Raw genomic sequence first — 20229 nt, forward strand, 5'->3', positions numbered from 1 at the left:
TGGTCATGGTGGTAACAAGTCTAGGAGAGAAACCAGCAACCTTCTGTTCCTTTCATCACTTTTTGTTCACTTCAAAGTGAATAAAAAGTGATGCGGCACAGTCTGTCCAGCAAGTTCTCAGTCAGTACCAGTGTCTCCTCCCAAAAGGACATGCCCTGAGAACCTCCAGAGATTGGCAGCGGAGATCAGATGCCTGCACCACCTAAACTAATTCCTTTTGACGCAGGGGAGCAGTGGCCCTACTCAGAACTTCTCCTGGAAGGGAGAGTTCCTCAACTTATCACAAAAGCTTAGCTTAGCCACCCAACGGAGAGAGCTCATTTGAGGAGCTTGTATTCAGCGTCTCTTTATTCTGGTCCCTAGTGGCAATAAGTGAAGTTTGGAAAGTGGATCAACCAGTGAATCAAGAAATTCACTTTTGGCTAAGCTCCTTCATAACCATGATAATGGCAAAGGAAATCACCATCCATCTGTACATTTTCTCTCTGTTTGATTCATCAACAAATTAAAGATCCTAGAATTTCTCCACTTGAGTCATGAAACCAGGGCATGAACACCTCAAATATTCTTGGTGAGAAGGGGCAGCCTTGACGAAGTTCAGTGAAGTGTGGAAACAAGCTTGATATTGTGCTCACAAGTCTTTCTTTGGATATTAAAGACCGTACCTTAAAATCCACCTACAGTATGTATGACATACTCCAGAAGCACACCCTTGGAAATGCTTTGAGGGTTACAGTCATAATGTTTTTCCAGATCTACATAACATTCGTAGAAAAGACAAGCAAACTCGCATGAACTATTAAAGATGTGGTTCACTGTTCCTGAGTCAGGAAAAATGCCACACTGTTCCTCATGAATACAAGTTTGGTCCTTTGGTCTGAGCCTACTTTGCAACATCCTGGAGTAACCTTTCCCAGGGAGTCTTGTTTTAATAATGTCACAAATTGTTAAGTTAGGTTTAAACTTTATAGCATTTGGTGAAGACTTTACAAAATCTTCTCCAAAATGCCAACCAATATAACATTGATAACACAAACCAGCAGTCATTCACAACTCTAACAACTGAATGCTTTTTGCCCCTCACTCACAAATATTGTTCAAACTAGTTTAAATTTAACATCAACTAATGAGATGTTTAGATGCAAGTCTGTTCTAATTACTCTCTCTTATTAAAATCCATTGTTAATTATGGTTATCAAATATTTTGAACTACAAAGACCCACTATTACTTTAAATCTGCACAACATTCTGCTTCCACACAGATGGCATATGGGCAAGCTTAACACTTTCCATTTCGGTATTATTACAGCTTTACCGGCCTACAGTAAAAATATTGATTTAATTCCAAATGGTGCTACTTTTGTTTATAGTGTAAGCAACTGTACCCAGCTTTTCCAGATAACAGACGGATAAACATATCTTTGTAAAGAACAGCCTCTGTGGTCTCACCAGGTCTTAACATGCTTTTATCTCTCTGTTTGTCTCATCTCTTTTTCAACCATTAGCAGTTATAGCACTGCTGGTAAAAACTTGTCACCATGTTATTAGATAAATGTCTACATCAGTTTGCTTCAAAGTGCTCAACTAAAATGTGGCCTTTAGATGAAGAAAAAATGTCAATAATTTAGGTGGTTTTAATTTAAACTACTAACTGTTACTATGTGTCCAGCATCCTGTGGGACATGCTCAGAAATATTAACGTCTTTCTAGTATCTGAGACAAATTTAGAGACTTTTCTGATGTTGTTGGGACTTTTCATTTTTACTTTTTCAATTGAACAGCACGTCCCTCATTCCAACGTTATTTTGCTCGTCTATGTACAACGGATCTTCACAGCTGCGCTCACAGCAGGGGAAGTTCACCTTTCTGCATCCAGATTGTAAATTCATCATCTACCTGTTTCAAGAACTTGCAATGACTGCTGCATGTTGGTTGGTTGTGGCATGTTGTTGCCACACTCTAATTTTTTATTTTAAAGGTTTTGTTGGCTCTAGTGGCCTTTATTTGAAAGTATTTTGACAGGAAATAGGGTATTGAGAGAGAGAGGGAAGACATGTGGCAAATGTCTCCAGGCCGGGAATCGAACCTGTGACCACCGCCATGAGGACTAAAGCCTCAATACGTGGGTCGTGCTTTGCCCCTGCGCCACCACAGCACCCACCACACTCTAATATTGACATCAACAGAGTATACAGCCAGATCACCATGATAAAAAGGAAGCTTACAAATCCAATGGACTTGTAGAATATAATTTCCATCCAATTTGTATGGACCTATCCAAACAAACAAAACTAGTTTGTGGTGTGGTCTACATATGCAGAAACTAGTCAAAAAATGCCTACTCTCGCTTTTTGTGCTAGACAAAAATAACTGAAGCAATTTTTGGGGGTTATTTTATGTCTTATCTGGTTATGCCCCAACTTTCCTTTAAACTTGAAATGTGAGATTTGGGGAAATGGTAAACACTATTACAGAAATAACATCGTAGCTAAGGTAGCCAAGCAATCCTTTAGCTATGTTCAGGATCTTCTTTTAAGTTCTGTAGTAAAGTTGATCATATACCCACATGCTGTTAATACAGATGTAGCACAGCAGTGTTGGCATTCGACAAGCAAGTGTATAGATTGTTTTCTAAATTGAATGACTTTTCTTTTTTAAATATCCGTTTTAAAATACCTGGGATGTGTAACCAGGGCCAAAAACTGTCTGGTGAGGTTTGCCTTTTGCACCAACTGCCTAATCACCTTTTTCTTCTTTAGCTTTGTGACACATCAGCTGATTGTTCACTTCAGACGGCTCCCTTAATTGCTTTGCCATAAGATCTCTCTCTCCTTCTGTCTCTGTGTGAGAGTGTGTGTGTATTGGAGGGTTTGAGAATAAGAAAAACAATGAACTAGAACAATTGGGGCAGACACTAGTTATTATGTCACATTGCCAATGACAGCTTTTCCCTATCGTCTGTTTGTGGTGCATTTAGTTTGTTAATATTGATTACATCCACCTTATTCTGATAACCCTTAATGCTTTGTTTGAATTATGTGCACATTTTCCAGACTAGCATTGTTGAAAATTAACAAAGGGTCTCTCATGAAGCAAATGTAGATTGAAACATCTACAAATATTATGCGCTTCACACTTTGAATATGATAATATAATCTTAGAAAATTAATTGTTCAAAGACTGTCAGGCTGATGTTAAACATTGGACTCTAATACTGTATACCTGCATGTTTATCTGCCTCATCAATTTCAAAACTTAAACCTATACAACTCCACTGAATCTTCTCTTTTTGGTCACTTTTGGTGATCCAAAGCTCAGATAAAGGAGCAGGGTTGGGAACTGTCAAATTTACAGAGTTAATTTGTCATATTGAATGTGTCTAGGGTTTCTTTTACTCACTGATATACTCTCCTACATCATCATTCGCAGTTATATATGCATGGAAAATTATGCAAAATAGATGGTAACGTTATTAAAGAATTCTCATGACTTTTAAGACAATACTGCTTTATACAGGTCCCCAGTGCATCCCATAGCAAACACAGAGAGAATGACAGAGAACCACTAAGGTACACAATCAGTCAGTTAATGTGACTGTGGTTAGAGAAACTCCTGCACCGAGAAAGGCCATTCAGTGACAGAACACAATGACTCTACAAAGAAAAGACTCTCCTGAGATCATGTTTCTGTGGGGTGCTCGCAATCAAAGCTTATTCAAAAGAGTAATAAACTTAACAATTAAAAGAAAACACAGTGAAGCTTCTTGGTTAACACCTAAAACCAGCTGTTAAACACAATTAGCTTCCCTCTTGTAGTCCCATGACTCTGACCTATTTCATACTGAAATTGATTTAGTCTAGTCTTCAGGCTAAAGGTCTGAGCAATGGGCTGTTCTAACTGAATTATGCTACCCATAAGGAACAGTGGTGCAAACAATAACAATGTTTGACTAGATGTAAGATATTCTGTAATTTTTCAGACCAAAACTATGTTTAGTCCTACCACCATATAATCAATACTGCTGTAGTCTTCATTCTAACAAGTTAGAATGAAGACCCATGGTCAACTTTCCCTTTATTTGGTTGAAGATGGGCAATGTTGCTATTTTTAGTCAGTAACTTATTGACTTTCAAGCTGTACTGCAGGACATATTTAATCTTTTATGCAGTACTTAGTCACTATGAAATGATTCATAGACAATGCCTGTCCTGAACAAAACTTGAAATGGCTAAGAAATAAACTTTAAAGGTTCCTGTGCTTCTCAGTACTCCTGCTTTTATAACCTAAAATTCAACTTAGTGTCAAATCAGCACCTTGCTATCTTGAACTGCTTGTCTGATGTGTTTTCAGAACAGTCTAGTGTCAAATAAACATGTGAAATGACCATGATGTCTTCAGAGTACTAGGTAGAAAAGGCAATTAAAGTTTTCAAATGACCGTACCTGGAGACCACTGAAAGCAATGGCTTTGTCTTAGTTTCCAGAGTAACTACAAGAATAAAAAAACAGATGATGCAAATACTAAAACCAAGCAACAATTTTCATTTTATTTTCCTTTTATTTGTTATATGAGGTTGAATAACAAGACAAATAAGGGTTTTTGCTTTCCAGACAATGTTTTCCCTGAAAAATTTTTAATATTTACTGATCTTTCTTCTGTATCACTCTTCATTGTGGATTTGATGTCATGTAAAAATAAGGTTCTGATCATGTACTGTACATTTTGACATTTAGCTTCAATATAACAGTGTGAATTGATACCATGTTGCCTTTAAGTGCTTTGAAAAGGTTTTCTACATTTTGCCTCATTCTAACAAAAATGTTTCATGTCACACATGACACATGCAAAGTAGTGCATAAATGTCAAGTGGAATGAAAAAATCCGTAGTTTTTTCACATAAAAACAGTGAAAGGCCAGGTGTGGGTTTGTCCTTGCCACTCTTTCTTTAAGGACACATTGGACGAGCTATGACGGAAAAGCTTCTCCATGATGTGGTTTTTCTCACAAATATTCGATAAAAAATCACAACTGCATTTTTACTGAGATGAAATTGCATGTAAGTGAACTTTATTTGCGACTTTACAAAGTGATTAATTGAACTTGATTGTTTTTAAGTATATCACATTGGGTTGACTCCTCCTACATGCCTACATATATACAGTATATTTGTAAAAAAATATATATATATCCTTCTGTTTTATATACTGATTTGTAATGGTCTATCACCTAAAAGTGTGGCACTGTTAAGCAGCAAAGTCAAAAAATGAATTGACAGGATGAATACTCAAGAATATGCAAGACACTGACTGTTTTGAGCCTTTGAAAAACTGCACTTTTACAATACAACGGGTGTAATAGTTAATCAAAAGTTTTACTACCATGTCTTAAGTAAATTAAACAAGCACACACTAATTGTCTATACTTGTTTATTTCTGATCAGGGTAGCAACAGGAACAGGTCCATATCTCCTGTTGTCACTGGGCAAGAGGCAGGTTTACCCTGGACAGGTTGTCAGTGGATCACAGGACAGCACAAAAACATGCTGTACAAATAACCATGCACACACGCAATGCTAATTTTGGCAATATAAAGATGCCAATTGAGTTAATGTGCATGATTTTAGGTTGTGAGAGGAAGCCAGAGTACCTGGAGACAAAATGGCTACACAGGGAAAACCTCTAAAATCAATGGAGAAAGGTTTTAAACTCAGGACCTTCATATTACAAGGCAAGTCATAAACCCTGCAGAATTTTTGCCAAAATTTGCTCAAGGCCATTTTGAAAGATTCAAAGAAAGTTTGACTCATTTGAGGCAAAATACACCAACTGAGGAAAGAATTTTGAACAGCATTGTAAATATTAAAACCTGACACACATCTAATTTCAGCTGAGATCCTATTTAGACGACTCCAGATCGGCACCTGCTGAACTGGAGTCTTTATGGGTTATTGCTCATCAAAACATATTAACTATAAAACAGCAACACATGTTGCTATGTTGTATAGCTAATGTGTTTTGATGTCGAGCAATAAATTCTCAATAAAGATGCCACAGGGTGAACAATATGTGCAGACAGTCTATTGATCCGGTCTCCTTTCAGGGCATCCCACACATACACACACGCAAACGCACGCACACACGCAAAATTTCACTTAAGAATAGAGCAACAAAGCCTCTGTCTGATTTCTTAAATTGTACTCTTTTTTATAATCAATGTAACACCAACACTCAATTGGATCTAACATTTTCATTGAAGTAGGAGCCGTGGCTCTTTCTCACTGTGAGAAAGGAAACCAAAGCTGCAGTACACTCACAGTGACACGCTCATGGGGAGAGCCACTCAGAGGCAAGCACTGATTCCTAGTTGAAAGTGTTTAGGGGGAGAGACTAGGCAACATAGACAGACCATATTTATAGCCAGGGAAAGAAATAATTCATTGTGATCAAAGTGCAGATCATGCTCCATTCCGTCACAGAGCAGATGTGGCAGAATGAAAAGAGCTTTCTTTCTTCTCCACCTGCTCTCTAGTGGCTTCCCAAATGGTAACAGTGAGGCAACTTTATCTGTGTGAAGCCTCTGTGTGTTCTCCGCTTGCTCTCAGGTGGCTTTACTTTAGATGCCTCAAAGTGGTAACAAGCAGTAATAAAATAAGCGTGAGAAAAAGCCTCCCACATGCAACATGTCTTTAACTTCAGTGTGATGACTGAATATCAGAGTATGACCCTGCAGCAGGATGATGGTGAAACTAAAGTGCTTAGATTTGAAGCAGATAGACCAGAACAAAAGAAAAGTATGTGAAAAGAGGTTGGTAAGGTCAAAGCTTCCAGAATACGTAAAAGGAGGCTTAAAGTTAAATGTACTTTGCACAGGTGTAACTATAGCAGGTAACACCAAAGACAACAAAGTAACCAACCATATCCTACATCCATTTTCCCCTTCTTACTTATTTGACTTTACTCCCTCCCTTCTCACACAAAATCTCCCACACAATTTTATTCCTTTGTTTTGTTTTTCCTCCAGTGTTTCCTCTTCCTCTCTCTCTGCAAACACACACTAGCAGACACGCAGAACTGCGTCTTCCAGTCTAATTTCTCTCTCTCTGTCCCTCCCACTCTCAAACATTCACACATGCCTGTTTCTTTCTCTTTTTTATTGCCTGTCTTTGACTGTTTTTACTTTCCTGTCGCTTCCTTCAGCATCCACACACTGCAGAAGCTGTCCTTCATCTTCTCTTTCATTTCTTCCTCCTCCCACACTTTTCCTATCACTACTTTCATGCAGTGGAACCCTTAAAGAGGTGCCTGTATCATTCGCTCTCGTATTCTCTTCCTGTCCAATCAGTCCCTAAACATGCTCATACTCCCTTCCTTCTCTCCAGTTTCTTCCTCGCGTCTCTCATCCTCTCTCCCTCCCACAACCACGTGCGCACACAAGCAAACGACACCGGCCGTCCAGCTTCCCGGACTCCCAGCTGGGCTTGGACAGCCCTCTTCCTCTGGCCTTTCTGGGCCATCTGGAGTGCAATGTCCCCGCTCTGCTGGTCTCCTGCCAGCAGCCGAGCCTCCCGGGGATGAACGCACCATCTTCAAGCACAATTTGTACGCGTCAAAGCTCTGCTGTGTGTCCGGTGACCCATCTGAGTGAAGTCATTGAGTCCTGAATTTCCCTCCTCAAAGAAGCCTCATTCTGCTTTGATGACACCTGCACTCTGTGTCCAACTGCGAGGACAATGGCACAGTAATTGATTAAAGCTGCTGGGCAGCCTTATTAGCAGTTACTGCTCTGTTTATGGTCATGTTGATAAGTTGTCCTTGCATAAAGAGGGAATGTCACAATCTGGCTCAAAAGTCAAACATTAGGAAAAATACACCATTCACCTGCATAGAACTGAACATTCAGTAGGTTTATTGTAGAATATTATAACTCATTTAATTTAAGAAAGGTAAGAATTTAAATATACGTATATATACACACACACATAGAGGCAGCAACATAATACATGTAAGCTGTGTTAATGACAACTGTAAATGCAGAACCACATTTGGACATGCAACATTCTCAGTTGAATTTTTTGGTCAGAGTAGAAAAGGTGTGTGGAAACAAGGCAGCCTACAGACATGGCTGAGTTAAATCAGGAGGACTGAACCAAAACTCCAGCAAACTAAAGCAAATTCAAAATATTTCCCCATCGCATTGTTTAAAACGCATCATTCCTGCTATTAGTTTTCTCCGTCTGTGGAGCAAAGAGTCACACAGTGCTGCTCTCCAGCACTTGTTGCTGGGTAAAAGAATGCTACTTCTACTCTTTTCCTACATTACTCAAAAAACAAAAAAAAATTCAGTTTCATTTTCACAAAATAACAGAGGATGTCAGTAAATGCTACGTGTAACTATCCTTAAGCCTGCTGTTATAAATAACTCTAAAAAATCTTTATTTACCATTTCATTGAACATCCTCTTTTGTAACAGAGAAACATTTCACTGCAATTATATACATTCAGTTATCTGCTATTCTATGAATGGTACAAATGGCTGTCATTTGCACTGCTATCTGAACTGTTCAGCACTGCTTATTCTTTTGATTCAAACTTCTAAGTCCTATTCAAAAACTTCTCATTCAGTTATTTAATGTGTGTTTTTCTTATTTATCTATTTTACTTTTAGGTGACCTAACCTGAAAGATTACCTGTGAACATTTTTCCTTCAGCCTAAACCTGCAGCTCAATGTGATATCAAAACAAAAGTGTGACGAAAAAGAAATCAGCAACAAAGATTCACCAGTCACTCTCATACTGATGCCTTTTAGGTCTGACCTGCTATTGCTATTGCTATTGCAATTGTCTTGTTGATATGAATAAAAACTAAACAGATTATACATGACATTCTGTATATCGCTATGTTATTTTGAGAAATTATTGATGCTGCTATGAAATAAAGAGCCAATTAAATCACAATTCATATGGAGCAAAAAAAAAGTAGCATCAGTAGCATTAGATTCACTGACAGCAATTTATGCACTTTAAATCAGACAGGTGTCAATATTCAACTTCTGTAAAATTTGCAGCGTTGGCCTACTAATTTGGACAGTGACACGTAAAAATAATAAGAGTACAACAGATTAACTATAATTTTAAATCCAATATAAAATAAAGGAATTAAAAGACTATCAGAATTAACTGAAAAATGCTTTAAGTTGCATATATTTGGGCAATGGGTGTAGAGATTGAAGTATCATGTGTTTAGTTTTGAATTATTTCAATAGGAAATAATTCAAAATAGGAAAAAAACCCAACTTTTAAATTCTCAGCTTTTGACCTACCAAACATCGGACTGATCTGATCAAGAAATCTGCCAATTCCAACCTCCTACCCCTGACGGATTGATGCATCTATAATTAGTGACTATGGAACAAATTGCTCAACTTCATCTCAATGAGATTTTTTCCTAATCTACTAGTGGTTTGCAAATTGGACACAATAAGACACAAAATGTTGTGCCAGGTGGATGTGAGTAACATCAAGTTTTCAGGTCGCAGAGACCAACAATGTACTGTGTTTCTTCCTTTACCGATCCAAATAAAAACACTTAACTTTAATGTTCTTTTTGCAGCAATGATGGATGCAATAAATAAAACATTTAAGGTTTCCCCAACTTATTAACTCCAAACTTACTGTGCCAATTAACTATACTCATTGATATTTAAGAAATAGAATTTAAAAAAAAAAAAAAGGTTAAATTCTAAATTATGGAAAGTTTAAAATAAATAAATAAATAAAGGCAAGATACAAAAACAAATTGCATTTCAGTGGGTGAAGAGGCTATGAAGTATTCAGGAGAGAAACTTTGTCAATCTATTGGTTAAAACTTGAATAAAGGCAAAGCATAGGGAACAGACACACTCGGAATCATATAGTTTTAGCCTACATTCGCTCTAACACAGCGCATTAGCTGTTAAAACTGTTAATCTCCGTTTCTTACACTCCAAAGCACATTACTGGACTCACCTAATCAAAGCTCCAACATCTACCATGACGCTGGGGAACAAAGTGAGACTGTCTCTCCTCTTCTTCACTAGTTGATCAGCCGAGCCCACCCGTTTCAGCACCACGGAAAGCGCGTCCTTTCCTCGCTGGCTCCTTGCGGGGCGGGAGATGGTGCAAGTTTACCTACACAGCCCGGTGCTGCTGCAAACGCGTCGACGTACGTCTTCTCCAAGTTTTGATGCCTCCCCGTGAATTCTCTGACATGCCTCGCCCGATGCTCCTCGGTGGCTTTTAGGATGAGCGCGGCCAATCACAATCCCTCGCTCTCTCGCTCTTTTTACTCTCACATCTCTGCGCATCCCAAGCCGCGGAGAGTCTCCGAGGACCGGCGCCTGCTGTCTCGCCTCCGGGCGGGGACGCTTGCAGAAACAAGTGACTTTACAGGAGCGGCTTCTCCCGCTACTGATGGCAGCCCATCTTCACTTTGCAGGGCTCCTCTTTGTCTTCACGACGATGGAGATACTGATAGAAAAAAAAAAATAGAAAAAAAAAGAGATGGGAGTTGCGAATTTCCTCCCGCACATCGACTGGCTGTAGAGGAGCGGAGCAGCGGGAGCAGGAGGAGTGTCTTCTAATAAAGACTCTTCTAATACGGACAGTCAGCGCTCCGTGTTTTATTAATGTTCCGACAGGCATTTTGTCCAAATGACAGAAACAATGGCGCTCTGCGAGAGTTAAATGTTATGTGCACTGCAATAACTTAACTGCCTCATGATTTACAGACATACAAAAAGTCTGTTGTTACTGGTTTACTGTGAGATTGATTTAATGTGAAGTTTTATGTTTAAACACTTGAGTATCAAATCGTTAATATCATAATTTAACTCTTCATCCCGTTAGAAGACCAAATTTGATCATATTAAATCTTAAAGATGACTAGATTTCTTGTACAATATCCACTTTTGAAAATCTTCCCAAAAACATTAATGAAGTTGCAATTGAAAAATCTCAGTCACAAAACGCACAGGAATTTATATTTATTTGGAATTTATTTTGCAGAAAGTCATTAAACTCGATGCATAATTATGGAAGTAAATTCTTCAATTCCTTTGTGCAACTGGAAAATGCAACTATTTGGTTCTTATTTTCTTTAGAGTTCTTGTCATGATTTCTAAACAAATGTTTTCTTCTCATAGAAGGCAAGAAAATTGATGCCAAGAGTTTATGTAGTTCACTGATTTTGCCTTCTGTGCACCACCACCGGCTACCGCGTACTGGTAACGACTAACACACCAGTGTCATTACCTTGCGAAATAATGAGCTTTGATTAAATATAAAACAGGCTGGGCTCCACTCAGTTCACCTTGGTGGTGACACCAAGTGGAGCAAAGATTGTAGCACGAGTTCAGCTTTTACTTTCTCCTCATTCTACTCCCTCTCTAAGGTGTTGGCCTGCCTTAATCAGTTTTTGTTTATGTGTTACTGTTGCCAGTCTTATATGTTATGGTGTGGTGTGAGCAGATAAAACAAATAGAAAAAGACAAAGTTCTTTTGTTCATAACAGAGTGTTTCTTATGAATTTCTTGTAACACTTTTGTTCTATAAAGTCACAAGCTTCATTATGTTTTTTATGAAGGACATTTTAGTTCCATTCGTCTTGATTTTTCACAATGTAGCACCAGGGCTTTTTTTGTTTTTTTTTATGACGTATGTTTATCCTTAACTTGATCTTTGTTAGCACATGAACTCCACTTTACACCAAACTAACTTTTAGCCACATAAAAGAGATTTTTTTTTTTTCGAGTAACAACTGAATTTTCAATTACGTCTCTAATTAGTCAAATCGCACACTGTTAAAAAGAGAAGGGTTTTAATGCATTGGACTTTAAAGTCACACTGACCAGCAAGGTCATTTTGAAATAGTTTGTTTAAGAACCACAATAAAGCCTTACTGTTGCAAATTTAAATGGCAACAATGGACTTTTTTTCTTAAAAATTCAAATTAAGAACTAACATATAAGTCAGTGTTTTTACAGCCAAAAATACTTGCTGGAAATGGTTCATATTGTAGCACTGTAGTCAGAGTAATGATATCAATAAATTAACCTTTATTTTTATTCATTGATAAAAATAAAATAAAAAAGGAGGAAATGTTGAAAAAAAGAAGAGAAGACACTTTGTAAAAGTGTAAGATTATTTTTTGATGATACCTGGAAGGGTAGGTCTGTCTAAGAAATTGTGTACTTATAGAGATTTTTGGTTTGACTTACAAAAGTTGAAGAAAAAACCTTTATAGAGTCTTGATGGGATCACAGGTTATAGGATGAGTCCTAGTGAAGTCATTATGAGCGAATAAGGCAGGTTTTAAGTAAAGTTTTGGTTTTTTAAATTCAAGGAACCAAACCTTTAGAGCACGGATGTTAAACTCATTTTGGTGTGGGGGCCGCATACAGCTTAATTTGATCTCAAGGGGCCACACCAATAAACTCATTGCAAAGTTAGAAAGAACTAAAAGAAAGTGGACTTTCTTTTATGTTAAATTAATTTTCCGTGTACAAAATATATTATGAACAACCTCAGAGTTTTTAAGAAAAGTATGTGCAAGTATGTCTAAGTTCATTATGCATAACTACTGACCACAGTAATTGTACAATGCTGCAAAACATTTAGGCATAGTTTTGGGAATTTAAAAACACTGTCCTGCATGTCAAAATACATCAAACAGATAAAAAATCTGAAATTATTTAAAATGAATTTTCCAGATCTGGGAATCAATTTGAACAAATTATTTTATTCCACACATTTGAAATTTTAAGTAGCAGCTGTTTTAAATATTTGATTAAGTAAATTTGTCAGCTTCCTTGTTGATGCATAAAATGTATACATATAACAAAAACTTACATACATAACATTTATTGCATGCATGAGAAATAATATTTTACTCAACAAAACTGTTCTGTTGTAAATCTGTTACTACCACTAGCTTTAACCAAATTAACTCAGCAAATATTCAAAAGTGTATTTTTTAATAGTGCAACGTTGAAAGTAGCATTCCATAGATGCCTTCTAAAAAACACCTTCTAAAAAACAAATTTACTTTTACTAAAGAGACCTATGGTGTTGTAGATATTGTCCACAGTGCCTTTGCGACCTCCTGCATAAGGTAATTGTGGTATATCAGCCACTTCTGGGAGGCTACACATCTGCTCCATGCTTTTTTCCATTTGTTATAATTAATTTCGCAGGGTTTTGTTTACATCCCAAAGTCTTAGAAATGGTTTTGTAACCCTTTTCAGACAGGTATATGTCAAAATTTGCCAGTCATTTCCTTTTGAACGTCTTTAGTTTTAGGTATGATCTGTTGCTTTTCCTGTAAACCTACTTCACGTTGTCATACAATTATAGTTTTTTTACTAGTCAAAATTATTAGAGTGAAACAACACAAAAACACTTTTTTTAAGTACTGTATAATGTGTAACTTTGGCAGCAAGTCTACACATCTAGGCATCGAGAGGATTCAAGCCTTTCATCAGGAGAAGGAGATTTAAACAACTTTAAATGCTGCCTAGTTGTTTGTGCCAGTTGGGCTCATATGAATATTTCAGAAAATACTGTGTTAGTGGGATCTACTCCCCGGTTTAGAAACAAGGGTGTAAAAAGAGAAAATATCCAGAAAGTGTTGAGTGGATAGAACAGTAATGTTAATCTTTAGGTGAGGGGAGAATACTGACTGCTTAGAGATGACAAATAAGCAACACTAAATCAAATAAGCACTTGCTATTGTCATGAATTGTGGCGGTGTGGTAGACGCAGTGGATCCTGGTATGAAGAGTAAATGATGGTATAATGATAATAAAAACACCTGCTCACCTGTGTAATCCAGGGAGCACAGGTGAGCAGAGGCCAGGAGCTCAGACGCTGGTAGTAACTGGTGAGAAACACGGCTACAGGCAGGATAGACGACAGACAAGACGAGGACCAGACAAGGATACAAGAGACACAGGTGGATTTAAATACACAGAGGGTAATCAGGGAAAGAAGACACAGCTGGGATCAATCAAGCAGTAGACAAGACAACACAGAGACTCAACTGACACAGAAACCTAAATAAACTTACAGAAAACTCAAATCCTCACAGCTATATCCAAGATAAGATAAGATAAGATAAGATAAGATCTTTCTGGTGTAATACCTTCTTTGAATATACATGTTCTATCAAATGTTTCCAATATCTTGCTGGATCTCTGTCACAAAGCATTGTTGCCTTGTAATAGATGGGCATCACCTAATGAAATGGCCAATGAGTGCAAAGTTGATAATTTTTTGGCTCAATTGGGTCTCCAATTGTCAACATGAATAAGCTACTTTACAATTATAACTACTGTTTAAAAATTAGTTTTGCATTCAGTGGATGTCATTAAGTTTGTGTTTTTCCCTCTTTTGTTGTTCCAAAAACTCCTTGTTTTTAAGATGAAATTTTTTTTGTGTGTTGAAAATTGTGAAAATACAGTTTCCTGCTCACTCTGATACATATTTCTGTATAGCAGGTTTTTCATATTCTGCCAAAACTCTTCGTACAGGAATTATAATGGAAGGAATGAAAGAATATTTTTAAAAATATATATTTAGTAGTTGTTTGCATTGCTTTGCAAATCATTAGTCTCTTCTTGCTTTATCATATTATATAATATTTGAGAAAATTTTTTGCTTAGTTGTAAATCAAATGTGTATTAAATAGGTATTTTCTTCAAAGCAATATTATTACCTAAAATTGTGGTCCTGGTTCTGTTTGAGGAGCCATGACTCTACGACATTCAGAAAGGAAGGATATGAAAGGAAAGTATGACCACTGGCTACATTACATGAAGCTAAACCAATTAAATGTTGCAAGTAATCAAAGCTGGTCCTTTTCTTTAATAAATTCATGAATAAAAACATTCTGTAAATTTTGGATAGAGGCCAAATATTGGGAGAAACAAACACACTGACAGGATATTTAAAAAAAAAAAATCTCAGAAGCATCAGCATTGAATTCATCCTCCAGAGCTACAGGTTGCAGACCCCTGATCTAGTAGATTAAAACTGTGACCCTTTCTCAGTACAGTTCAAGCTAAAAGTGCAGCACTTTTATTTTTATTCATTGATAAATTAAAACTGTGAAGATAGAAAAATAAAATTAGTCCAAGGAACCAATTTGTTACGCTTTCTGAGACAGCACATATATCATCCAAAGAAACTGATTTAGTGTTATTGCTTTAGTACATGGGCCATAACTGGGGAAAAGAACTGTTCTACAAAGGTGCTGGCATCTGTTTCCCCCCCCATCTACAACCACCATGCCAAAGAGAACGTTTGGAGGAACATGCAAAATCTATGCAGAAAAATAACTCTGACCAGTATTTTAAACATAGGACCTTCTTGCTGCAGGGCAACAGAGCTAACTACTGCACCAGTAGTTGGCCCTCTGGCTAAGCAACATACATTATTAAATGGCTCTGACAACCCAAAATTATTACTGGCTCCAATCTTGCCACCTCTTTCTGGAGGTGTCCATGTATAAAAGACAAAACCCCCCAAAATATTTAATAGTTAATCAGCGGATGCTTGTTCTGTTTTTTCTTAAATTCATGAATAAAAAAATATTACACAATATATTCTGGCCTCTATATTTGGCAAATTGAGAAAGGCTGTATTTTGAAATCATGGAGGCTAAATTTAGTGTTGTAGTCTGCCAAATTTGAAAAGATGCTGAGACGAAAACCTAGTATATATTTGGAAAACACAAAATTACTGACTGGTAAGGCTGTTAGCAAATCTACACTATGTGGGTGCCTATTGACACCAACTACCAACCAAGCCTCCCAAAAAGAACCAAACTGAATTTTCTACATAAAGTAAACAACTTCTTGGATCAGGAAGTTCAATTAAAACTACAGCATCAACATGAAGCCTCTTTTTTGGAGGGATATCAGATGGCTTTGGGCAGATGGGATATTGGTTCATGTGTGAAAGTCTACCTGCTGGCTGAACCCACCCAGCAGCTCCCTCCGACATTCAAATGTGGAGTGTACCATTGATTTGAGCATGACTATCGTGATTTGAGGTCCTGTCAATCTCTCCACTGTGATGAGATCAAAGCGCCACTTCAGCACGTTTGCTTTGCCAAATTATGCTGGAATGAAATATAGTAAATCTCCGAGCCAGCGCACATTTGTCGGCCTTGAAAAGAAAGCTCACACAATGAGCTATTTCGTCTGGCACTGATTCGAACTAAAACATTTTGCCCAGTCATTTTCTGTAAAAGACAAATGCATCATTGGGACGGAAAAATAGAGCTTTAATGAAAAGAGAAAAAAGGCCTAGGGGATGGATATCAAAAGACGGAATATGCATAAATTGTCTCAGATTATTTTCATAACACCCAGCAGAAAGGCTTTCTTTAACCATTTTTCATTGTTATTATTATTAAAATTTTAAATATTAGCAAATGACATGGACTGTTCATTTGTCTCTGGTTGAAACATATTTTTCAGTTTGTTCCTTACTGACAACTACAAATCCTTTCAGACAGCGCAGATCTCAAAGAACCAGACATGCTTATTTAATAAAAGCTACTGATGTAAAGCAGGACACCACATGTTTATTAAACTGTTATGTCTGCAAATACAACAAAAATTCATCTTTGTACATAACAATGTTTCAAAGTATGTATGACATGTTGTGGGTCCATCCGGCTCTCACCATTTTCTGTCCTGAAGTCAGTATTACATTTAGTCTGCTTTTATCGTGACATGCTTCATATCAGGGCGTGGCTGCTGTGAAGCATCAGAGGGTCTAGCAGTCATGGCTGACACCTTCTCTTGCTTTTCATGACTTGAGTACACCCCCCTCTGCTGGTGCTGGGCAGCAAAGAAATTTCATTTCTGAACTTGATATAGCTGCAGGGACTTTGGTTCCAGATCCAAGAACAGCATTGCAGACACAGGAAAGACTTTGCTATCAACAGCAACAAAGCATTGGCTTTATTGTGAAGCTTCTTTCTGGTTTTTTTTCTCGAATTGACAAAGCTCCCAAAGTGGGGCAGAACATTGCCCAAGTCCCAAAGATCTGAGAATCACCATCCTAGCAGTTGCTGCATGTCTCTGCTGGAATCGTATGCTTTTTACTGCAGGTGGTGTCTGCAGACCTGACTGGAAAACACAGAAAAATGCTCAGTCAGACCTGTTACATTTAAATCAAATTAGATCTTTGTTTTCCAGATTAAATTTTCTTAATTAATATATTATTATTACTAATTCATTTCAAAATGTAAAACTCAATTTTCCTGCAAAGTGATATATTTCAAGAATTAATTATTTGTTATTTGTTTTGAATATAATAGTTTGAATATTGTTATAAGGTTAATTTATTTCAGTAACTATTTACTAAGTGAAAAATTTTGAACCATTTGAACTTTAAGCCTGTATTTCTGCTACTTTTGAAGATTCACCACTTTTATTTATTTATTTTAAGGTTTATTGGCTCTAGTGGTCTTTATTTGAAAGCAGTTAGACAGGAAAGAAAATAATGAGAGAAGGGGAAGACATGCGGCAAATGTTGCCAGGCGGGGAATCAAACATTCGACCACCGCCACGAGAACCACGGCCTCAATACATGGGTTGCGCTCCGCTCCTCCGCCACCACAGCATGCTGATTCACAACTTTTAGAAAAGCACAACATTTAAGATTAGAGTATTAAGTCAGACTGTAACAAGGTAGCCGTTCGCGGTAGGATTTTACAGTGACGATGAAGCGTTGAGGCAGAGTCAGGTGGAAAACAGCAGTGGTTTTATTCTTCACACAACATCAACCAACACTTCACAGGTGAAAACTGCAGTCTTAAATAGTCCCAGCTGTGACGGATCAAACCACCTTTAATTCACAGGGGAATCTCAATTCATCAATATCCACTTATTTAATTAAAATACCTTTTACTAAATATAAACATTTCTATTTACTTTTTATAAATATTTTATGTTTTATCATTACACCAGATGAAACACCACAAAACCCATAAACAATTCCCCCCCCCACACTTTTCAATGGCCTCTCCTGGAGACTATATATGGTGTCTGGACCCCCGGGGCAGTATTTGTCCAAACACCCTGGAGAGGACACAGAAAAGACAGATGAGTCACTCTACATTAGCACTCCACACCCAACAGATTATGCACAACACATTTGCTCAGTTTTACCCACCAGTAGCTCATTGCTCTGAGTAACAATTATCCTCCCTCCACAGGCAACCACCTCACTCGTCAATGAGGAGCAGCTGTGCAGAGCCCAGAACAAAAGGCTACATGCTAATGTCTAAAAATACTCAATAAATACAATTAAAACTTCTTGTGTGCAAATTGTTACTGATGTGCAAATCTATGCTTAAAGTGCAGTGCTAAATAAAGTGCTTGTTAATAAAGTGCAAAAATACTTTAAAAATGCAATACAGTGATTTCAGTAAAATAGTCCCAGTAATGAAGATCTCTTCATTACACAGACCAATAAAAAGAAAGATTTGACGTTAATACAAAGATTGCTGAAGACTGTTTACAGATGGTTTTTTAGAAGTACCTTTAAGGAACACACATTTTAATTTATTGTATATGACTGTAGTTAATAAAAATCCAAAATGTGGATTAACTAGATAACTAGAAAATTACACTACAACAGACCAATAGCAAGGGTTTTAAAAATAGAAATGTTATATTATGACCCACAAAATCATGGGGATGATCTTTCTATTACCCAAAAGGTCAATAAATAAACCGGTTGTTTAAATAGTGCCATGTTCTATAAGTTTAATGAAAAATTGAGTGGAAGGAAAACCGTGGGAGAAAAAGGAGCCTATAAGCAACAAAGGTAACTGCACCCTAAAGGGGATTTAGAAGGATTCAAGAGCTACAAGATGCCCCATACTCTGACATATTAAGGACGTGTGCTATGGCTAAAGCATTCCTTGTGTTAAACCACTCCAGAGCCACAGGCAATGTCAGAAGTCTCTTACCTGGGCTAAGGATAGGCTTTCTCCAACAAGATGTGACCCCTGCAAGGATAAGTGGGTATAGTCAATGGATGGATGATACTAATTTTTTTTAACAAAGATCAACTCATAGAACCTCTTCATTTGTCTTTCCAGTGACAGTGACTAGGCAACAAAAGCAGGTGTTGTCATTTTAAAGCATGTTGGGATATAAAGTGTCAGGTTGTCTTATGTGCTTTAATAAACCTGTTTTCTGCAGAATGGCCAGAAGCTGATGGATTTTGAAGGTTGTGAGTTTTGACTCAATTCCCTTGCCAAAAGACAAACAACCACCTCGTGGCTCTCTCATCAGTTTCATCCTCTCAGTGCTCATCGCTCATCCAACTCTGGCATCTGGTGTTGCTCATAATCAATAGTGTTGGGATCTAAAGTCTCCCTGCAGCAAACAGATGCCATTATATAGTACCTGCAGAATATTGCTGTTATCGTGGTCCAAGTGATTTTTTTCCTTATCAGAGTTTCACACTGTCATTCATAGCACTGGTTATTAAAAAGGAGAAGTTATATTTTTCATTTACCAAGCAGGGCCTGTATGTCAACAGTACCTCATCTACTTAAAAAACGTATGGATTTTGAAGTGGTAAATGATTAATTACACTTCTATGCAATCTGTATCCCAAGGTCCAATACATCCTTATATAATCCCCCTCAAGCCTATTACAGAGTCAGCAACGGCATATTTCTGCAGTGCTCTAAATTGCTCTTTCGGCCCAACTGCCCCCTGATTGATTTTGATAAATGGGCATGAGCAACAGCTTAATAAGTTACAGTGGCCAGAAAACATCCAGGATTTCCCCATCAAAGCAGGCTGTTTTTCTCTTTGCTATTGACTGTTACACAGCATACAAACATCTCCAAAGTCATGCAGGTCACAGCCTCGAAGGTTTGCTGTGTTTTCACTGAGGATTCTGAGGCCGCCGGTGGAGTGGTGATTTATCAGAGTAAACCAGCAGAACAGAAAAACAAGGCTTTCTGAAATATTGGGGGCATTGAGTTTTCATGCTTCAGTTTGAACCAAAGTAAAACATAAAAGATACAGTGTTAAGAACAGTGTTAATGGTCAAAGGTTTGCATTAAACATTGCATGAAACAACATAAGTAAAACATGCTTTGGGAAGCGACACATTAAAGAGCTTCTGTGATAATGAGGAAATGAGAAAAACGACCACA

At 37.5% G+C, this 20229-nt stretch overlaps 1 protein-coding gene across 1 annotated transcript in view; it reads right to left on the reverse strand.

The window, feature by feature from the left end:
• chst8 (carbohydrate (N-acetylgalactosamine 4-0) sulfotransferase 8) overlaps window positions 1-11736 on the reverse strand; it is a 181550-nt gene extending 169814 nt beyond the window's left edge. The window contains exon 1 of the mRNA XM_032560899.1: window positions 10005-11736. Coding sequence (XP_032416790.1) covers window positions 10005-10030 — 26 coding nt within the window. The 5' untranslated portion in view covers window positions 10031-11736. The remainder of the gene's footprint in view (window positions 1-10004) is intronic.
• Window positions 11737-20229: the final 8493 nt, after the last annotated feature.

This window comes from Xiphophorus hellerii, chromosome 4 (assembly GCF_003331165.1).
Source record: "Xiphophorus hellerii strain 12219 chromosome 4, Xiphophorus_hellerii-4.1, whole genome shotgun sequence".
In the NCBI taxonomy this organism is placed as follows: domain Eukaryota; kingdom Metazoa; phylum Chordata; class Actinopteri; order Cyprinodontiformes; family Poeciliidae; genus Xiphophorus; species Xiphophorus hellerii.